The sequence below is a fragment of the Oenanthe melanoleuca genome, chromosome 1 (assembly GCF_029582105.1).
Source record: "Oenanthe melanoleuca isolate GR-GAL-2019-014 chromosome 1, OMel1.0, whole genome shotgun sequence".
In the NCBI taxonomy this organism is placed as follows: domain Eukaryota; kingdom Metazoa; phylum Chordata; class Aves; order Passeriformes; family Muscicapidae; genus Oenanthe; species Oenanthe melanoleuca.
The window spans coordinates 88,092,986-88,115,248 of NC_079333.1; the positions used below are offsets into that span (position 1 = coordinate 88,092,986).

A 22,263-nucleotide genomic window follows, 5' to 3' on the forward strand; every position below is an offset into this window, starting at 1 on the left:
TTAACAGCTACAGTCTACACACTATGTTTAAAAACACACAGAAAAACTCTCTGACTGAGATCAGATGGCCTCTGCATTCTCAGGCTTCAAAAGAGACAAAGTTCAACCTGCCTGTCAGGCACAGTTCCTGGACCATGGTAATTCCTCATCAGTGGAAAAAGTGGTTGGGAATGGCTAGTTGGCATGGGTCAAAATCCTTGCTAAGAATAATTTGGATAATTTGCCTGTACAGATAATTGTGCCTGGCTACTGAGTAATAAGTATTTCTTGGCAGTATTTAGTTTATCATTATAGAAAAAGTCAATGCACGTTCTTGTTTGCCTTTGGATCAAAACCAGGCAAAAATGTCTTTGGAAAAAACTACTTTGGAGGCACAGAATAGCATGTCATGTCCTCAGCTGTTCATGGTGTGCTATGCTCACACAAAGAACACAGTTAACCTCCTTTGCCACTTCTTGCCAATTTCTCTGCCTAGTTACTAATCTGATCTCAAACCTCTCCTTTTAATTATCACCTCCACTGTCCAAGACATTGAAACAACAACTGAAACTAGTGCTGTATTTAAAAAAACCCAACACCTCTCTAGAAAGGTACAAAGAATGAGGAAGATGTCCCCTTGACTAAAAGAGATGTGATCTTCAAGCTTTGACAGAAATGAATCAAGTAAGAATCACTATTCCTTTAGAGGTGCAAAGCTATATGATATCCAACTTGTTTTTTTTCCAAAAGAGATATCACAAATGCAATACCCTCACTCTAAAGCACAAAGCTAGTAATAATATAAAGAGAAGTAAGGAAATCTCTTAAGGCCAGAAGAAAACAGTATTTCAGTTTCTGAGAAGAGGGTAAAACCTTTGAGAGAGACTTTGACTAAATAAAAATCTGTGATTTTCCAAAATAAAGCAAGTGTTTTTGGAAGGTGATAGGGCAAGACCTTGGGAACTCGTCTGGCTTTCCCCTAATATAAAAATACACACTCTGCACCATGGACATACACAATAGGAATAATTGGGAAGTTGAATTCTAACAGTAACACCTGTAGACATGGAGAGTCAACTACAGCACCACTGTGCAGATGTGTGCAAAAAAATATCCTAGTGACAAACCACACCAGGGAATAAATGAGGAATGAACAGATCTTCAACAGCTACTTTCAGCTAATCACTATGTGTTATGTGACATGTCATCAGATGCCATTCTGTTGAAAATCTAGATTATGACAGCAAGCTGTTGTTCAACCAAGCAAGTAAGCAACATCCCTCCAAACTCCCAAACATTTCCTCAAAACATCAGCTTGTCTGCAAAGCAACCAATAAGTATCTGACTACACACATTAAAGAACTATCACAGGGTAAACACATAAATAATAACTGCAAAACAACAGAATAATTAATAAAAAAAGCAGAAGGAGCTTCTGTAACTTGTGTTGTATCTGTGAAGCTGCCTAGGTCAGTCTAAAGCTAAAGTCAGCAATCACTGAACCAACTTCACACACTGTCCATTAGTCAGATCTAAGCAAACGTTCAGAGGGGGTTCCACGGAGGCACACGAGGGAAAAGGACACCAGAGATGGGGTCTGATCAGCTTTCCTTGGCTGTCAGTGAGAGGTAAGGGGAGCCTGGGATGACTGATGACCCCTTGGGAAGGCAGACACAACACCTCTATCATCTGCTGTCCCTAAAGCTGCTGGGCAGACAGGACCACAGTATGGTGTTCAGCATCTCACATGTCTAGCTTTTTCCTCTTTTCTCTGCTTCCAGAATGTATTGAGAAAAGTACTTTCCATGGCAAAACAGACAATGATTTTTCAAACTAAACATCACTGAGTCTCTAAAATCACGAGGACAAATTTTCTTTGTAAATTATTAGTGGCTTTAGATTACTTTTGCCACATTAACTTCATGTAGTTCAGTGAGTGTGAGATGCTGCCCCTGGATTGGGCCAATCCTAGATATGAGTACAGACTGGGAGAAGTCATTGGGGGCAGCCTTGAGGTAAAGAGCTGATAAAGAAAGAATAACTAAGTTAAGCTTTTTGCTCCTCAGAACTCTTCTAATATTTCACTATCACACAAAAATTATCCTAAAACAGTTCTCTAGATCTCCATCTTAGGGAAAGCTTGATGTAACAACCTTTCCAAAAACAAACAAACAAACAAACAAACAAACTCCTAACACTAAAAACCAAACAAGAATCCTCAACAAATACCAAAGAGAGTGGCTACTGCCCTAATATCACCACAGTTCCTAATCATCTTCTAGAGCTGTTTATAACAGATACCTGACAGGTCACATTTGCTTTAAAGTCTACTCTAGGTTTGGTCACTGCCCAGAGTGGGGGGCACACTTGACAGCTAGGACCTGAAACACCACTCCCGTCCCTAAGTCTCCAGGAAAACAAAAAAAATTGTTCTATGCTACATTTCATTCAAAGACTGGCTTTTACCAAATGATCAAAAGCCACCAAGCAATAGCTTTAAATAATCACAGAAAGCTCTAAACACAGCAGCTTTCCCCATCCAGGATGAATGACAGTTTCTGTCACTGATTTCTAGAGGAGGGAAAGGAACAAGAGATAAGGTGCAGCCTTGTCAAATTTTACATGGAAACAAGAAAATGTGAAGCAAAGTCAGCAAGGGTATAACCAGGAGATACAGAAATAGTAGATAAGCATTAATGACAGCATGAACAGGAGGCAGCAGGACTGCAGCTCTTCACGTGAGTCTTAGGCAGAGCTGGTACCACCTTAGCAATCAGAGATGTGGTCTGCACATCAGAAAATGCCAATCACTGGGACCTCCTGCTAGAGAAAAACACAGGACAAAAGCAGGACTGCTGTCACCAGATTGACTATATGGCTCCTCACTGGAGAGCACATTATTCAAATTCTGTTCATTATCTGGACACACTTGGTATGACTGAGGCAACTCCAAATGCATCAAAATGTACCACTGCACAAGTCTGTTTATGCAAATTCAGACAAAACCACACTAAGGGGGCAGTTTCATAGCAAACCTACAGACTTAGCTTCAAGGACGGGAAAAAGTTTCTAATCTGAGGATGAAAGAGTTTCAGTTTTGTAGGTAATTATAATTAATGTGAATCAAATGTTAGACCTGGTGACCCTTGGAATCTGTCATGTAATACAACACATCAAAAGAGACAAAGATATGACACAATGTGTAGCTCTAGAACTGAAGTAGCTCTCTCAGAAAGCTAATTGCTACCAATTGTGGTAAACCTTAGGTGGGATTTTTATTGGAAACTGGGAAAACAAGACAGGGAGTGAAATTATCCTGGAAAGGAATAAAAAGTAAACCCAAACAGTGCAAAAAAATGTTGAACATGAAATTAAACTAATTCTCTATTCCAAGAGTGGCTGTATATGCCAACGTTTAAATCATCTTTCTTGTAAATTAATGCCAAGTTTTCAGAAGTCAAGGGCTTCAGGCAGTCTCTTTCAGTCCCATGAACAGAACTGGAAATAAGCTTCTTCCAGGGAAGCTCACTGAGCCCATTATCAACTTGTGTCAACAAGCACCTCAGTCAGGTTGAGCAAATCACAGAGACAACACACTGGCATGAAGCTGTGTGGATGCAATTAGACAATAAAGATACATTTATTAAAATTAGGACTAGCATATTAAAATGCACCCCCAAAAGTTTAGAAGACAAAAGCGTCATTTTCACCTAACATGCTTAAATCTTTAAATTCTGTACAATTCTGGATAGACAATACATATTTTCCAGCTACAATTTGATTAAATAACAGGTAAGAAAATGAAAGAAAAATAAAGACCCTAATGACAGAAGGGCTGAATTCTATTCAAATCAAGTCTCTGTTTCCAGACATTAATATAATTTAGACACCAGAGGTGAACCTGGTAGGCTTCTTCTGAATATTAGCAGCAGCAGGAACAGCAACCCATTATCCAGGAGAAGCAGGGGTGTCACAAGCTCATAGGAAGGGACTGCTCTTAAAGTGCAGATACCAGAGTCTTTGCTTGCTCCCTATTCTACTTTCAAGGCAGTAAAAGTGTGAATGACCTACTAAGGTAAACATTTAGAAAAAAAATGCCATATTGACCATATCGCTTTGGGGTTTTTTTAATAATGACAACGACTGAAAGTGTTTTCCATAGCTGCTACTTGGACACCTGGCTCTCACTTGGGTATGAGATGTTCTGCCTCATTAGGAATTGTGTGGTCACATGCTGCAGACATCAGAGCCACAACAGCCCCTTTATCAACGAACCCAAAAGCATGACACAAAACACTCTCTAAAAACACTACACTCTCTTAAGCAGAGCAGAGCTGCTTTTAAGAGAGCCCCCAAAGGAGAAGAAGCTGTTGCCTGACTGTTTTCTGAGATTCTCATACAGACATGACAACAGCACTAAGGTAAACCTTATCTAGCCTTGTAAAGATACCACAGCTACCAACACAATCATTTTATGACCTGCATTTAGATATATACAAATACTTAAAGCAGTTGTAGTCTGTTTTGATCTCAACCACATAACCAGTGTGTATTATGACAATCCTCCCCAAAAGGATAATGATAACCACATGTCTTGACCTCCTATTTTCAGAGTTCATGGAAGTGGTCTTGACCCATTATACTTCCTGTGAACTGAATTGATAAACAGAATCTGTCTAATATTTTTCAAATGGACAGCAATCATCCAAACTTGTGACTTTAAAAGCCATACAATGAAGATGACAGTGTCATTTCCCTTAGAAAGCAAAAAATTAAAAATGTCCCTAGAAAAAATAATGCTTTTTTTTCTTAATGTTAAAACCAGTAAATAAAGTGACAAGCTTTCATCGCATTGGTAGCCCTCACATTCAATGCTTAAGGCACAGATAATAGTTGAATTAATACCCAGCAGGCTAGAGCACTTCCAGTCAGCTGTGGACATATGAGAAGACAGGACAGGTCTCAACCTAAATATCTGCTTTGCTTATTGTCGTCTCAAGGGGAAAAAAAAGGGAATCCTAAAACCTTCAAAAACAAACTCCAGGGATGTGTGCCTTCACTCAAACTCAAGAAAGACGGAACACCAAAGAAATTTGATCCCGGTTCCAAATCACAGCGGTAATGGCAAGCATTCAGGAAGATAAATTTGGCCAGATCTAACTGGAGTACATCTCTTTCTGACATATCAGAAGGCAGCAAGGACAGCAGCACTCCCTGCAGCAATGCTAAAAATCTTTGGCTACTTCTCACATTTTGAGGAGGTGACAAAATCTCTGCTGGGATCACATGGGACCTCTGCAACAACAGGAAGGAAAGGGACTATAGTACGGAGTGAATACACCTCCCAGATTTGATTCACTCTGCAACACACAGCAAAGGAGGAGCAGCTTTTTGCCAAGACAGCTGGACATGGGAAACAGATCCATAAGCAAGTTTTGGCCATGGCAGTGCATGACAGAACAAGAAAAGGTTTAAATACATAAATTCTCTAACTCAGCACACATAAACTGAACTTTATCTCTCCCTAAGTACTCAAGAAAAAAACTCAAACCTTCTCATGTGATTCCTAGCCAGGCTGACGTCTAATGAGGTTTGGAAGGACGATCACAAAGTTTATGTCTTCCTTCATCTTCTCTGCAGATGTAACAGGAACCCAGCAGCCAAGTCACTTGTGAGACATCTTTTGGATTGTTGGAGGAATCTCTGTTTATTCCCTGACTTTCCCTGGTGACAACAACTCTGCACTTCTTCCAGCAGCTGATCCAAAGGTGAGGTTAGTCCCAGCATTACACTGAAGTAGTGTTTAATAGCTGTCCTTAGCTACACAACTAAAAGGTATCAGCATCCTCCCACACTGCGTCAATGTTTTTGCATCTCCTCTCCCCATAATAAATTACGGGGGGCCAAAAATCTTATTATTCCTGGGCCTTCTATAAGAGATTTGGCACTGGTTCAGCGTGCTCAGGTAACTTATCAGAGCCTCAACTACCCGTGCTTCACTTTAATGGTTTTTTCAAATAATCAAAGTATAGACAAAATTCAGTAAAACTAGGTAAAATATGTTCCAGAAACCCTGGTCTTCATTGAGTTACTTCATTAAAGGTAACTGGCCTCAATACAGTCCAGCCTCAGGAGAATTTTCTTTCCAATTATTCTTATTTCAAACTCAAAAGAATCATCTTTTTCAAAATGCAACCCAAAATCTGAACTCTGCAATTAGCTGCAAGACTTCTAGTAATTCTGACAATCTTTCCTGGTCCACACAAACCAGAGATACAACTGGTTAAGAGGAAAGTATTGGTTCTAAACCCATGCCTTGTTCAAGGGTGGTTTTTTTGGTGGATACTGTAAAATTAAGCTACCTCTTTGGTACCACACGAAATTAATGACCTCATTCTATTTCTCTGATAAAACCCTGGAGATCAAGGAGTATATCAGCTGTTGACTTTACAAACTGTCTGATAACCAGCTTACAAGGGGGCTACTCAGTAGTATCTGGCTCTTTTCTGGCCTACAGGGAAGAAAATCTCTCCACAATTATGAAAAATCCCTGCAAGAGGGGAATATAGCACAATAGACTTCTTCTTTCTTCTTTCAACATAAAACCAGCTCATTTAGCTCTGCAATCACTTGCCTATCCAGGACAGGATACCCAACACAGGTATCCAAGAAGTCTATTGAACCTGATCTGAGCCAGCCCACTAACATGGCAAATATAAACAAGTGCTGAACACTCTTCTCTGGAAATGCATGAAGTGTGCACACATCTATGGCAAAAATCCATACACAGAACACCTGCAATAAAACTTAATAAAATGCAAAACTAAGTTTTATCTTGCCTGTATTTGTAAAGCATTTACAGCAGGAGCACATTAGCTGACAAAACAGGAAAAAGCATCACAAACCTGGGGTAGCAGTAACAAGACCAAGAACAGCAATGTCACCAAGACTGTAAAGTGGTATATTAATATATGACTCCAACTTCTGTGATACACATTTTTTGCTTCTTCACAGGAAAGCAAAAGTCAGACAACAACAATACTGAACTGGTTAGCTGGTCAATTTTTGACTAATACCATGTCATTGTGGAAGGGGCCCTAATGCATTTGATAGAATCCCTGAATAAAAAAGGAAAAGTTACTATTGATAACACTGACTATTCACAGCCCCTAGCCATCCTGCTTTCATTATTCTGCTCAGGCAGTGAGGACACAGAGGCAGGAGATGAAGCACCATCTTTCCAGATCCCAAGCTGTCACATGCAGCTCTCACATTCACTTACAGGGAATGAAGTCAAGAAACAAAAACCACAGAGAGTGGCACTTTGGGTGTCCCCAGCATGGAATGTTACACCAAAAGGATTCCCAGGATGGAATACATCTGAGGTCACATGGAATTGCCCTGGCAGGGCTGCAAGATGGGATGTTCATTTTCATAACCCTCCTTCTGCAATCCTGCTCAATCACTCTCACACAACATTCTCTGCATCCTTCAAGTGACAGACATCTGCCAAAGACCTGAAACACTCCAGTCCAACTTCTAACTCGCACATGTCTTCACCAGTCATGCTGGCAGAGATCTGCAACAGCAGCTCCAATGAGCCAGAAGAGCCCAAGCATTCAGAGGGGGCAAGAAAAGAGCATTTTCTTCCCTTGAGGTGATCCCCTGTGAGGTAAAGACAGCAGAGAAAGCAGTGGCAGCTAAGATGATAAAATGTCAGACTCCAGGCAGTACAAAATGGCAGCTGAACCCTGGCAAAATGCCAAGCTGTTCAAACAGGGAGTTGAGTACACGGGGCCATAATTACCATTTGCATAATAAGAGAGTGGTACAACAGCTACCTAGTTACTCTGAAGGGTCAGGGAGAAATCATAACAAAGCAAAGTTTTAGGGAGAGACACAAAAGAAAACAATGCCATAGCTGCTTGTGGTTTTACCCAGAGGTTCTCCCATGCGTGAAGAGAGAAAGTACAAAGCTGTTTAAGAGATCAGGCTCTGAACCGAGAGCAGCCGCCCTGCCTGCAAACTCCAACAGCTCCACAACACAGAAAGCATCTTACAGAAAGTGTGACACCAACACAAAGCACCTTACAAGAAAAACAGGCTGTTGGTGTAAATTTCAACAAAACCTGGGCTCCGTAGAGTCAATCAAAATTGTTTCCTTTCTAACCAAAAAAGATCGTTTTCTCTTTCCCTCTGTCCTGGTTTAAGAATGAAGCAGAAGAGATAAAAATATAAGAAAATTTAATAAGTGAAATCTGATCACTCAGATATTTGCATTTTTTCAATTTTGAATGTCATGTAAACAATATTTACAGATCCACTGCATTATGCAATTAGCCCAGCTGTCTGCGTGAAATTAATCAGAGTTTTAATAAAAGTATTAAATACTGAGTCACAGATTTAATATGGATATGAAAATCCGTAGATTGACTGTACTGTGTACAGCTGAAGGAACTCATAGAGCAGAAGTTGAAAATCAAAAGTTCTTTTTGCAGATAGAAAGAACAGAGTTTTCACTAAAATCTGAATTCCACAGAAGACACTGAGAATCTGTGTATAAAAACAATACAAAAAAATCCCACTCTTTCTTAGCAGGTACAGTCTGGTCCTTCATGAACAGAAGTTTACTGTTAACCCTGTTTTCACCTCCCTTTTCCTCTGGGCTGCTTCTATTTCTCCTATTAATGTTTTCTATTACCAGCTATCAAGAGCCCTCACGTACACAAACAATGCTTTTCCCAAGGCAAGGTCAACTCGTTACCAGACAAGATGACCGTATGCTCTGCTTCAAGTGGAACACATCAAGATACCCCAGGTTAAATGCTAATATTGCCATTAGGCTTCTCCACTGCATTTGCTATCATATGATATCAGACAGAACACCAGCTGGAGAGATGCTTTTTAGAGTGAAGAGGCAAAGAATACTGGTAAAAAACCCTACCCATCTCTCCCTTGCTTTCAAACATTTTTATTTTGTCTGAAATCCATAAAGTTATGGGTTTCTTTTACCTTTGGGGAGTGGGGGAAAAAAACAGCCAACAAAACACAACCCTGTTTAACTGCCTTCCTTCTAAGCACCTCTGTCTCCAGAGACAGGAATGAAACCCACCTTCAGAATGCAATAAACTTAGGACTTCCAACCATGGGCATCCCCATAAGGAAAACCATTGCTGTTCTCAGACACCAAAATATTTCTGCTGTCATAAATCCTTCCTGACAGCAGTATCTGACAAACATGTTTTTAAATTATGCTTTTCCTACTCTAATCACAGCTTTGCTACATACATCAACAGACTGACATGCACTGGTGCAAGCTATGTGCAGAGGCACATACCTAAGGCACATATCTAAATTCTCATTTGCAGTGCTCATTGCAAACCATCATAACACCTAGTTGAAACAAATTTATCCTGAGAAAGTTCATCAATAAGAAACACATTTCAGAAGGAAAATTCAGAGAAGCACATGCACACTGATTTTTCCAATTAGGAGGACAGTCACTTATTAAACTTTTCATCTTCTTAATTAAACCCTGCATTTTATATAATTTTGGAACATCTATTTATTCCCAAGAACAGATGCATATCTCAAGCAACAAACCCATGAAGAAAAAGGAGAATTAACATCTCTCTTGCCAAGTAATTCTGCATAGGTGTCTATAACACTACTGTTAAATACTACTAGGGCTGAAGAAGCAAGAGAACACACTCCATTTGCCTTTCAAATGCAGATTGCAAAATGCTGACTTGTAGTAATTTGTAGTTCTGGATATTGCTACTGTTCATTGACAAATGCATTACAATCACAGAACACATCAGCAAGAAGCAGAAAGAAAGATCTTTGCTTTTTAGAATTTGCACTTTGACAGTCATGAAAAGAAATTCACAACTGACTATCCCATATTTAATATTCAACTGCTTGTAATGAAAGGACAAAGCCTGGAGTTTTTGTGATCTCCAGCTCATCCATCCAGTAACTCAGCAAAAAAAACACCGCACAAACTAATTGATTATCAGACTGAAATAGTAAAACTAGTAAGCCTGAGTAGCTCATTTAACAAAATGTATGTCACTTACAGAACTGGATGAACAATCAGCTCTGGACTATATGATTTGATTACTGTTGCTGCATCTTTGGTACAAAACACATGGGATAAATCTGCACCCTAAAAAAGAAAATTTGCAAACAGTATTATCAAATTTATATTTAATAATAACTTCACCATTCCAAAGATTACTCAACTAGTAATTCAACTGAATACTTTCTTCCCAATAGTTCAAATAAATTTTATTGTGTTTCTTCTATTTTGGCATAGACTAGTATGAAACATTCTGTTATTTTTGTATCTAACTTCCAATGTATTTTTTTTGTTTCTCACTAACAGAATGACTGAAAACACAAATCTCAAATTTTTATCCACTTGAGGAATGTTTCTCATCTGTAGATAAGCAAAGACTACAATGTCTCATGAACAAAAGAAAACAGATGAAAAGGAGAAAAACTACGTAAGAGAGCCATAATACTACTGTAACATGCTTGCAAAATACAGCTATGGCAACCCATGAATACATTTCTAGTCCTATCATTTCTACTCAATGGGCCAAATTCATATGAGAAAAAGACTAGCACAATTTTGGCAACACACCCTATGTTAAATAAACATTAAAGCTGAAGAGTTGAGTCTCAAACTTCTGCTACCAACTCAAAAAAACCAGAAAATTATGTAACCAAACCAGTGATCTTGTATTAGTCATGCACACTGAAATTTCCCAGTATTAAGGAAGTGTCTTCTTTGCTTTACTACTATACATGTAACATTTCAAGCTACTCTGCCTGTTTATGTGCAGATGTAACCTCAAATCAAGTGATTTCAGTAAGGAACCTCACTGGATTTGTACACAGTGGACAGAAAATTGAGTATTTTTGGGATTTTATAATAATATGGTTAAAGAACATAATTTCAGTTTTAAATCTTTGAGGGTTTGCATCCTGAGGGAAGAGGTGGCTGGAAATATCTATGATGGTTACCTATGTACTGAGAGAAATCTTCAAAAAGTAAAACCTACACAATGAACTGAAAGTACTGACACACTATACATACAGCAATCTGAAAATTAGATTATGTAAACGTGACTTGTTTACATTTGAACATTTGTATTTATGTAGTCTGTTTAGCCATTTAATATGTCAATAAAATAAGGAAGTTCACGCTTCTAGGAAAAAAATAAAAGCTTAGAAAATATTAGATTAGATAAATATTAGATGAAGATTAGAATGCAAATAAAATGTGCTATTAGAAATTACATTGAATTCTACCCACAATCTTTAAATCTGCAGCATGTAAGAATTTTATTAGACTAAAGTTTTATCAGGTCGAGAAAAAAATTCTGAAGAATTCACTATAGCACAAAAAAAACATAACTTTAAACAATAATCTAAGGTTATTTTATTTTTCACTTTTGGACAAAATATTTCATCAAGTCTTGAAATTTCCTATCCAAGTCCCTGAAATTGTCTAATTCTAGACATACTTCTAACTTTACCTTACACAGAGAAAGGAAATACAGTGAATGAAATACAGTAAATAGCACATTTATAAAGTATTTCTATAAATTCTGGACTAAGGATTTTCTTTGCTCAACAGAAGATCTTCTTGAGCTCAAAGTTCTTGTGCATTACAGAATGAATGCTATTTTAGAAATAACACCTAGGCAATAGAAATGGTGAAAAGTTGCTTTTGGACTTGTATAAAAGAACACGTACCACTTTGAGAGCTGTAATTGCAGCAAAATATGGTGCTCCAGTGTATCTAAAATGAAATAAAATTTAGATTAGGAAGCACAGTAATGAGATTAGATAGCGATCTTCCACATAAATATTTACAAAGATCATGCCATAAACCAGCAAAATTTTCTCAAGTAACAGAGGTAAAACTTTAGAGACAAACAAAACAAGAGCCAAAAACTGTCTGCAAGCTAAATATGGGATCTGTGACCTGGATCAATCCCATCTGGCTTTAGATGCTTAACTAAAGTGCCTAAACTGTGATTTCAGTTGTCCTAAATTCTCTTTATAAAAACTGAAGAGAGAGATATGAACACCCTCCAAAGGTGCTTACTTCAGCCAAGAGGTAAAAACTTAGGACCATTAGCTCCTAACTCCTGGCTATTCAACCCAGCTACAAGACAGCACTGTTTTGCTCCTTATGGAATGTTTATTAATGGCATATGTCCAACAGTAGACCTCTCTTACAGGAGAAAGATGTCATCTCCTTTTCAAAAGGGGAAAATGAAAAACTGGAAGGTGTAGTGGCTCATTCAAAGTATTAGGTCAGTACATCATTTAACTGATTTATGCAGTACATCTTTTCTTACCTGAAATAGAATATTTCCATTGTTCCAGTATGTGATATTGACAGAATCTAATATACACCAATATTTTTCAAAATAAAAAGCCCACAAGAAAACATAAGAAAATGCAGAGACACTGCTCTCAAGAAAGCAAAAAAAAATCAGATATGCCACTGCCTTACCCTACTCATTCTAAAACCTCATCATAAAATGGGAAAAGACTTACACTGAAAGCAGAGATTTTGGTGGTCAAAAAAGAAGGTAAACACAAACAGCATTTTAAGTTCCTGCAACATTCAGTATCAAAATTTTGCAACACATCTGCAAGGTACCATGCTCTTTCCTAAGTATGCATGGTCATGATAATGGAGTATTGAAGCTCTCTGGAATTAAGTGTGAGTTTAAATGGCTTCTAGTAGTTGTGACATCCTGAAGGTTTGTCAGAAGCAAAAACCAAATTTCTATTTAACTTACTCTCGGCATCCTCCAACAATGCCTATACGACCATCTTGACCTTTATGCTTCTTCCCTGTCAGAGGAGGGATAACATTGCGCACCAGCTGGAAAATGTTCTCCATATCCTTCAGAGTGTGTGTTCTGTGTAGTGAAAAAGATCTCTCTATAACTGAAAAGAAGAAAATAAGTGTTACTTCAAAGAATGCTCCGTCTTAAACTAATGTCAAGCATTTCTTTTAAGCGCTCATGTACACTAATAAAATCACACAAAGATACACAAAGTGACATACTTCTAAAATCCAAATGCCTTGTCACTTAAAGGCCTTTAGAACAGTGAGCAACTAGGGAAGGTGGCATTCAGGGTCTGATGAAGAGAATATTCTCACTGACTGTTCACAGCTCTAATTTACGGCTCAGGTACAGAAAAAACAACCCAGGATAGTTATACAAACATTCTGTAACTACAAATATCTTCTCAGTGCAGCCTGAAATCAGTTCCATAATGAAGCTCAACTGAAATAGGAACACTTAGTAAGGACTAAACACATCCACAGAGCAAGCACAAAGCAACTGAAACCGAATTTTAAATGTACACCCTACCTTACATTTTGCTTCCCCTTAAAGACTTGCACCTCTTAGCAGAATCAGGGCCTATCTCACTGCTTTTTTGTTTTGGTAGGTGGTTACAAAGCATAGTGAAAGTCTTTCTGCAAAACTACAATCCAACACACTAGATCATCACAAATATCACACAAACATCATTTTTAGCTATAATACATCTCCAGATCTCTGATGCAAAGCTACATACTAAAACAACTGCACACTCAGTAGGCTGTGTCCAAATGACTGTTTCAGAAGGCTACGAAAATTTAGAAGAAAAAATTACTTCAACAATTACAACTAGAAAGAATTAAAACATTTACCTAACATGAGAAAAATGTGAAGATCACTACTTCTATCAACAATGTGTTAACTATAAAGTCCAGCAAATACACTAAAAGAGCAAGTTCTTAAAAGCTCATTACCTGTAAAATTTTGTTCAGAAGAGTGGCTTATTTTAATGCTAATATCAGTGTCCTAGACCACAGCCATGCTCACTTTCTTTTTTACAGCTCTTCTAAAAACCCTTCAAGGAACTGCTACACACATATAACGTAATTATGTAGAAAACAACTCCCATGATACTCCTTATTTTCAGCTGTATAAAACTCAGTAACCCCACCTCCCAACTCCAAAATACAGAGGAGAGAAAAAAAGAAGGGAAAAAAACCAAAAACAAGCTGTTCCAGAAATACTGAACATAATAAGGGGAAAAAATGTAATAAACAAGAAAATTCCAAAACTGTGTGCTATCATTAAAGTGCATCTTTTTCTCTGTCTTCCACAGAATATAAACCTGAACTAGACATGCTAATCTTCAGTTCTAGTATGCTTTAGTCTTCAATAATGATAAATATCTTGGTTGATCTTTTGCTTTTGAATACAGGCATCCCACTCTTACTTAGAAATAATAAAAAATGGGGCAGGGGGGAAGAAAGGAATGAAAAAAAATAAAAAAACCCACAACTTGTTTTGGATTATGGCCAAAATAGCATTGCAGTGACCCAGAGAACAAAATGCCCATCTCCTCTGAAAACAGGGCAGATTACTTTCTTTAAGTCACACTTCATACACTGGTTTTCAACCACACAAGAATATTATATAGCTTGGAACCTTTAAAGTGCAGCATTGTTAAGAAGGCCTTCTGTTTATTTGCTGCTGGTTTTTGTTCGTGTGGGAATACAAAGTGACTACACAGTAAGTGGAGAGAAAACAGAAATATGCAAAAAGCCATTCTTAATATAGCCCTACTCTACTTACAGAATCACTATGGCATATTCAGCTCTTAACAAATGAAATCTTAATTCCTTAAAAGATGTGTTGCCTGAAGCATTATGTTCACATTTTAGCATAAACACTTTCTTACAGCTTTGCCAATTATAAGATTAGAATCTCGAATTACTCTTGCTATGGTTAAATAAATAAATAAAATGCATTTTTGCATAGTGCAATATGCCTGTACACCTATATGATGAAATCCAGTGAGAAAAATTGAACCTGTTTTTTTGCTACACATAATTAAGCTTTTCAGGAAAAAACTTTCACAAGTAATGGCAAGGTCTTGTAGGTACCTTCACTCCAGCCTAGAACCTTAAATGATTTCCTAAGGGATTTTCTGCAGCACACCAGTTTTCCCTTATTTTAAAAGGGAAAACAACATTTGAAACACTCTATCCATTCATGTCCCATAAATTATCTACAAAACTTTGCTGCCACCAGGAAATCCTACACAACAACTATCCACTCAAGAAACACAACTAGATCTGCCAGCCTAAACCCTTGACAGGCGTACGCACCAGTCTGCCACAAATTTACAGGGATCAGTGACTAACACACAACTGGAACAACCTCTCAAGACTCAAAGAAAGCCCCTTAGGATCTGGCATGCCAGGTTATTATTCAACACTGATGCTGGGTGGTTTCTTTTTTTTTTTCCAAACTACCCTTTCTTTCTTCCAAGCAGTGTGAAATTCAGAATGAGAACAGAGTAAGACTTGTTTCATTTCCACGTGGCAGACTACAATCACTAAGCCCCAATCTGACTCTAGTTCCAGCAGTGATGGAGTAATCCCTGATTTCCTCCTGCCCATGCAGTCCACGGCCATGATAAAGATAAATGCCACAGGTACACAGATCCCAAGTTTGCTAATGATTGCCACCATCATTCTGGCCCCCACGAGGTACAGAAAGAAGAGCTTGTGCATAAATACCAATGCTTGAGACACTGCTTTGCCTTTTTCTTTAAAGTAAATTCAGATGCCCATTGAATTTATAAAGAGCAGGTGTAGAAAAAGAAAAAGCAAATATTTTCATCTTCTATTACACCTACTACAATAACACAATGTTTAATTGATAAGATTCAGAATTTTGTTGTAAATAAATTTATTTTAAAGAAGCTAGATCTTTAACATCTGACTTACTTCAGTGCAGGCAAAACTCCACTCTTTTCCCAGCCCTGAAAAAACACATGCACAGCCTTAACTTCATATACTGGGTTATGCTTGAAAACTCAAGCAGAACAGTAGCAAAATTTCTGCTACAAGGTAACTAATGCTTCCAGATTGCTTCAGCAACTCTCTTACTTGCTTTTTACATACAAAACTCCTCCTAACTTCACTGTACAGAGACACAAATGTGGAAAGAAGTTCCCAAGGTTTACAGGTTTCATTTTGCTCATCAAAATCTGTTATAACTAACGCACCTGTATTAAATAATCAGCACAATGGTACGAATAATGATTTAATTTCATTTGACATCAGACAAACACCTTCACCACAGTATTAAATAATTCCAATTAGCTTTTATTTTCAAAAGCTGCTTCCTACCAGTGCTTTCACACAGAAGTTTTAAAAAGTACCCTAGCTTTTTATTTATGCTGTAGAGGGAAGTACCTATCGGTGGAGAAAGTGTTGCTGTCATAGCATTATAATTAAAGTTATCCGCATATGAACGATGGTTCGCTCTCCGAGGCGGGCTTGCTGGTATAGACTGTGACCTTTGTGATACAGTAGAAGAAATTCCAGCCAACATCTGTCCCAACATCTGTAACATCTGGAGTTCTCGAGCATGCTCAGCTTCCCGACGCTTGTCCTCAATTTTGAGCCTCTGCTCTTCGAATCTGTAAAATTTCTCATCTGTATCCATGCTCTGCTGCAGGAATTTTTCCATCATTTTATCCAATGTCAAATTTGTATGGCGTTTTTTTGATCTTTTGGGCTGGTTGAGAGGTGGGGTAATAGTTGGAGCATTGACTTCTTTAAAGCCTAAAGCAAGGAAAGAATCTATTATTTTTCTGATGGAAAACAATTTTCTAAGAGGAAAACAGCAAAAATCTCCCTACAAGATGTGACCTAACATCTCACAAAGCATTATGTTACACTTTCTCAACGTGAGCTGTATTTATTTGAGATATTTTTCTTTCAGAGTACTAAAGCAAACCCACAAACTTCTACCAAGTTGCAAGGGTAACACAAAAATCACAGAGGCATTTTTAAATTGTTGTAGTACTAAACTTCAACAATAGGAGTCTTTTTCATCTTGTAAAAAGATTTGAGTGAAGGTTATTAAATTGTATAGCCTCATTTGTGCATTGCAGGTAATTACATTAATCTAAATTGAGTTTCAGTCTGTTGGCATTCTAGATTTGCATTTCAAAAGAACATTAGTGTAAACAACTCTTTGAAGGGGTTTAAGTGTAAAAAGGTTGCTTAAACGTCAACCAACTGGCTGATTCCTAAGAGATGTCAACTTCTGAAGACAGGTTCACGTTTGTATTAAAAACCCTGCCTTAATCTAGATTGAAAGCAAACAAGCAATATTTCCCCCACACCTCCACAATACAAGTGCGGACGGTAAAGAACGCACAGGGAAAGGACAGGGTTTATCGAAGTGCTGTTTCTGTCTGCAAGCCAGATAAAGTTAGAACCAGTGTTTCTGAAACAACTCGCGCAATTCATTATTTTAAAACTCTCCCCTAGCTTTCTGGCCCGTCTGCAACAATAAGCAGATTCCTCAGGTATTATCGTCATCATTGTTTTAATACCGATTAGCAAAACTGCACAAAGCCCGCAGGGAACAGGAAAATCCAGCGAGAAGGATGCTTATTTTCTTGTACAATGCTACCTGACACTTTGTCTCGATAATCTCTGCGCTAGTTTTCCATGGGTCTCCCACTGATAAATGCGGATGAAATCTCACTAGGGTCCCTGTGCGCAGCATCTCCCCCTCCCCGGCATGCAGCATTTCCAGCAGCCCGCTCCCCTCCGGGCTCCCCAGCCCACGGGGAGCGCAAGGTGCAGGAGCGGGGGGAGGCACGGGCGCCTTTCGGAGCGCCGAGGACGGGGCAGGAGGCAGCAGGACAAGGCAAAAGGCACTGAGAAGCGCCGGCAGCGGGGCTGCGAGAGCCGCGAGATGAGCGGAGGACCCGGAGCTACTCACCGTCACCCGGCGGCACGGGGATGGCGAAGGACGGGCACTCCACCTTGATGGAGTGGTCGGCGTAGGACGAGCACTCGCCGGAATCCTCGGTGAAGTTGTCGCGGGGGGACTCCGGCCCGGCGTCCTCGTCCAGCTCGTCCAGCTCGCGGCTGCGGAGCGGCGTGCCCGGCGCGGCCAGCGGCCCCGCGGGCGGCGGGGCACCGTCGGGCGGCGCGGCCAGCGGCTCGGGGCCGCCCTCGGGGCCCCCCCGGCAGCTCAGGATCCGGTCCATCTCGTCGTAGTACTTGCATATCTTGCGGGCGTGCCCGTTCTTCTTCAGCCCGTCCCGGGCCTGGTAGTACTGCCGCTTGAGGCCCTTGATGCGGATGCGGCACTGCTCGGGGGTGCGCTCGAAGCCCAGCTCGGCCAGGCGGCACGCCACGTCCCGGTACACATGGCTGTTCCGAAAGTTGCCGTCCAGCGCCGACTGCACGTCCGCCTCGCCCCAGATCTCCAGCAGCGCCCGCGTCTCCAGATCCGACCACAGGAAGCCCCGCGTGTTCGTAATCATCCTTGGCCGGCCGGGGTCACTGCAATGGCCGCGCACCGGGGAGAGGGAAGGAGGGAGGGAGGGAGAGAGGGAGGGACGGAGGGGGCGGAGGAGGGCGGCGGGGAGGAGGGAGGGGGCTCAGTGCCCGCACGCGGTTTCCCAGGGGGCGCCTACGCCAGCCCCGGCAGCAGCGGCGGAGAGCCGGGCCCCGGTCCCCGCATCCCGCTCGCAGCCCGCACGCACGCACACAAAACTTTCCAGGCGCCGCTTTGCGCTGCGGGCACCTGCAACAAGGGGGGTGGTGAGGTAGGGAAAAAAAAAAAAATACTAGAAAGAAAAGCGCCTCTTCCCCTTGACTCGCCCCCTCCGAAAAGGATGATGATAAATAAAAAATAAACAAGCGGGCACCCGGCGCGGAGCCGCGCTCCCCTTCTCGCCCCCACTCAGGCAGTCATCCGTGCGCTGCCGCTCCCCCGTCCCGGGCTCCGCTGGGAGCGACAGGACGACGGCGCTGGCTGGACTTGGAGGCTCTGCTCATCACAGTGCGCCTGCCTCCCTGTCTTCCTCCCCCTCCCTCCCTCCCTCCCCGCCGCAGTGGAGCGCGATCCCTGCACACACACACACGCACAGACAGGGCGCTGCAGCTCCGCTCGGCGCCTACCTCACCCCCGCGCACCGCCGTGCCGGGCCGCGCCGCGCCAGCGCGGGCAGCGACATGGCCGCGCCGCGGGCGCCGTGTCACCAGAGCCGGGGGGCTGCCCCCGCACCGCACCGCACCGCAGCGGGCACACAGCGCGGCAGCGCTGCCCCTGTAGGCCGCCGCCGCACCGCGCCGCAGCCGGCGCCGCCCGCAGGCCCGCGGGGACCCGGCAGCGCTGCCCTCGGCGGCCCTGCGGCGGGGCTGGGGGTCGGCTCTGCGAGCGCTGCCCCCGCCCCCGGCCGTCCCTCCGCGGGCAGGTGAGCGGCCCGGCCGGCCCCCGCGGCAGCCGGGGGGGCTGCATCGTGCTGGGCCGCGCTGCCGCCCCTTCGCTTCGGTTTTGCTCTCCGGCAGGAGCGTCACGGGGCCGCCGCCGCCTCCCTCCCGCCCCGGCCCAGCCCCCGGCCGGGGCCTTTCCCTCCGGGGGAGCGCGCACGGCCCGGCCGCCCTTGGCTCCGGCAGCACCCGGCCCCCGCTCCCGCCCGGGCCGGCGCTCGGGGGTTTGTACCTTGGTCCCGCCGCAGCCAGAGGGCCGCGGCCACTGCGGCCAGGGCGACGACAGCGCCCCGTCCCCACATGCTGGCGAGAGACGAGGCAGGGCCGCTCGCTCTTACCTCGGCACAGCGCGGGGCTCCGCACAGCCGCTGCCCAGCGCGCACAGCTCATCGGCGCGGCTTCCGCCTCCGCTCCGCTCCGCGCTGCCGGGGCCGGGCCGGGCTCCGCGGCGGGCGCGCCCTCCGGCACCGCTCCGCGCCCTCCGGCACCGCTCCGCGCCTCCCCGCGGGCTGCCCGCGCCCTCCGGCACCGCTCCGCGCCCTCCGGCACCGCTCCGCGCCTCCCCGCGGGCTGCCCGCGCCCTCCGGCACCGCTCCGCGCCTCCCCGCGGGGCCGCCCAGCGGGTTCTGTGTTAGAGCCCCGTTTGGTCACAGGGAGAGCTTGGAGCGCCTGGCCCGGCTCTTTAGGGCTGACTTCCCGGCCCTTTAACTGGCAGCTCTTATAAACTCCCACGAATTTTCCATTTTTTGCTGTCGGCGTTTCACACTCTTCCCATCCCTCACCTCGCCAGGTGTTTATGAGAAAACTCCTCATTAGCAAGTGTGATTTGCTTCTCAGGTGCTATTTCTTGCTCAGATACATAATTTTCCCCTATACACAGCACTTGCCCTGTGCTCCACTGGTGCGGCCACACCTCAAGTACCGTATCCAGTTCTGGGCTCCTCAGTCCACAAAGGACATTTGAGATACTGGAGCAAGTCCAGAGGAAGGAAACAAAGCTGGTCTGGAGCACCAGTCCTGTGAGGAGCAGGTGAGGAAGCTGGTGTTGTTTAACCTGGAGAAAAGGAGCCTCAGAAGAGACCTTATCACTTTACAGCTACCTGAAAGGAGGTTGTAGCTGGGTAAGGGTCAGCCTCTTCTCCCAGGTAACCAGTGACTGGACAAGAGAACACAGTCTTACTCTGGGCCAGGAAAGGTGTATGTTGTACATCAGGAGTAATTTCATCACAGAAAGGGCAATTAGACCTTGGAATTGGCTGCCGAGGGAGGTGGTGGAATCACCATCCCTGGAGGTGGTTAAGAAAGACCAGCTATGGCACTTAGTGCTGTAGTCTAGTTGACATGTGTGATCCTGTGGTTTTAGAACAGCATTCCGTTGTTATTCTCTTTAAAACACAGCAGGGCTGGTAAAACTACCATCTGATGTTCACCTCTGGTCCTATGGCACCTGCTTAATCTACACAATGAATCAAAATGCAGCATCACAAATTTAACAAGATTATATGCTTGAGAAATCTGAAATATTTTTTAAAACTCAAAGCAGCTGTAATTTCTGCTTTAGTCTCCTGGATATTTCAAGAAAGAGTGTTTTTATTAATTCATAAATTCTTGAAGCCTAACCAGCAGTAAAATGTCAATGTTTCAATTAGTATTTTGAAAGGGTGAAGACAGAACGTTTTCGTTTACTGCCCTGTGTTATATATAAGCTGTAGTCAAATAGACCTGCTGGTGTTACCTGGACCAAACCCAAGCATATGATATTTATGTCTTTCAGCTTCAGAAGCATTGCTTTAAGCAGCCGTGCTGTCTGCAAAGTACAAGACAGAAAACCTGAACTTTTAGTGACCCAGGTTGATCAGTAACCCATGTTCCAGAGCAGGACCTTGGGTACCTGATGATTTCACTGTCAGGTATTAACTTGTTCAATGAAAAGTTGCTCTTCTATAGGTCCTGGTATCTGGTATGATTTTAAAGCCAATACCAAGTTGGTGACATTTTCCCTTCATTCAGTCAGCACAAGTAATGCTTTTTATCCTCTGATTATTTGAGTGGCAGTCCAAAAGATTAAACAGACAGTCACATTTAGTTTGCACATGAATTTCAACCCAGAAAAAAATGTTGAACACCACATTTCATACATTCATGTTTTGATTCCAACTGGAAGGATAATGAATGTGTAGATTTCCATAACTCCAGCACTGATTTAATGTCTGGAAGAGAGGAGGAAAGAATAATGCAGATCTTTTGTTCATCCCATCAGGTGTCTCTACCAAAAGCATGTCTTGTGCCCAACAAAGGAGAGGAGCAAAGATATAAATGTAATGTTTTTTGCTGAGTTCCCTTGTTTCCTTTGTAGCAGAGGTGGAAGGGAATTCTTCTGATGCTGCAGGCCCCTCAGAAGTTGTTTGTGGAGGACCCAATTCTCAATTTGTGCTTAGAAGAAAACCTAAGGGTCTCTGTGGGCCCCCTATGCCACAGTTCTTCAGCTTGTTATGCAGAATTTTGTGGTGCACAACAACTTTGTGTAACAATGGGAGTGTAAAACCTTTGAGCAAAACACATTGTCCCTCCTCCAACACTCTCCTGCCCTGCATCTAACTCAAGGTACCTTCTTCAGATATAGTGCTGGCTGCCATCTCCATACCTTGTACAGTAAAAATCCATAACTTCTGGTGCCATCTCTGAGTGCAGCAACAGCAACACTACTTAACCAGCAGATGAGGCAGGGGAAAAGGACCTTTAATAGCACTACAAAAGATAGAAGGTGTATGAGGCAAAAGTTCACACTCCCATCACAGAGACAGAGAAAAAGCAGCTGCAAGAGGCACTTACTTGTGCTTGTCCAATTTTTTGAATTGAGCTTTCTGTTCTGACAGTCCTGTTGCTTTCTCTGCTTGTCCCTCTTACATGAAAGGAGGAATGACCCTGCAGAGTTC

The 22,263-nt window shown here is 42.5% G+C and overlaps 1 protein-coding gene across 7 annotated transcripts in view; it reads right to left on the reverse strand.

Annotated features, from left to right (window-relative positions):
- Positions 1-19,925, reverse strand: part of NAXD (NAD(P)HX dehydratase) — a 49,312-nt gene extending 29,387 nt beyond the window's left edge. Inside the window, exons 1-6 of one of the 7 annotated variants that reach the window (XR_008841729.1) lie at positions 19,016-19,102; positions 17,826-18,394; positions 16,280-16,651; positions 12,807-12,957; positions 11,746-11,791; positions 10,059-10,147 (exon numbers count right to left, since the gene is read on the reverse strand). Coding sequence is in view for 6 of the 7 variants with exons in the window: in XM_056504966.1 (XP_056360941.1) it covers positions 10,059-10,147; positions 11,746-11,791; positions 12,807-12,957; positions 16,280-16,651; positions 17,826-18,394; positions 19,016-19,071 (1,283 nt within the window). In the remaining variant the exon portion in view is untranslated. Of the gene's footprint in view, positions 1-10,058; positions 10,148-11,745; positions 11,792-12,806; positions 12,958-16,279; positions 16,652-17,825; positions 18,395-19,015; positions 19,103-19,559 lie in introns of those variants that run through there. The other 6 variants (XM_056504975.1, XM_056504984.1, XM_056504966.1 and 3 more) reach the window with 6 other exon arrangements.
- Positions 19,926-22,263: the final 2,338 nt, after the last annotated feature.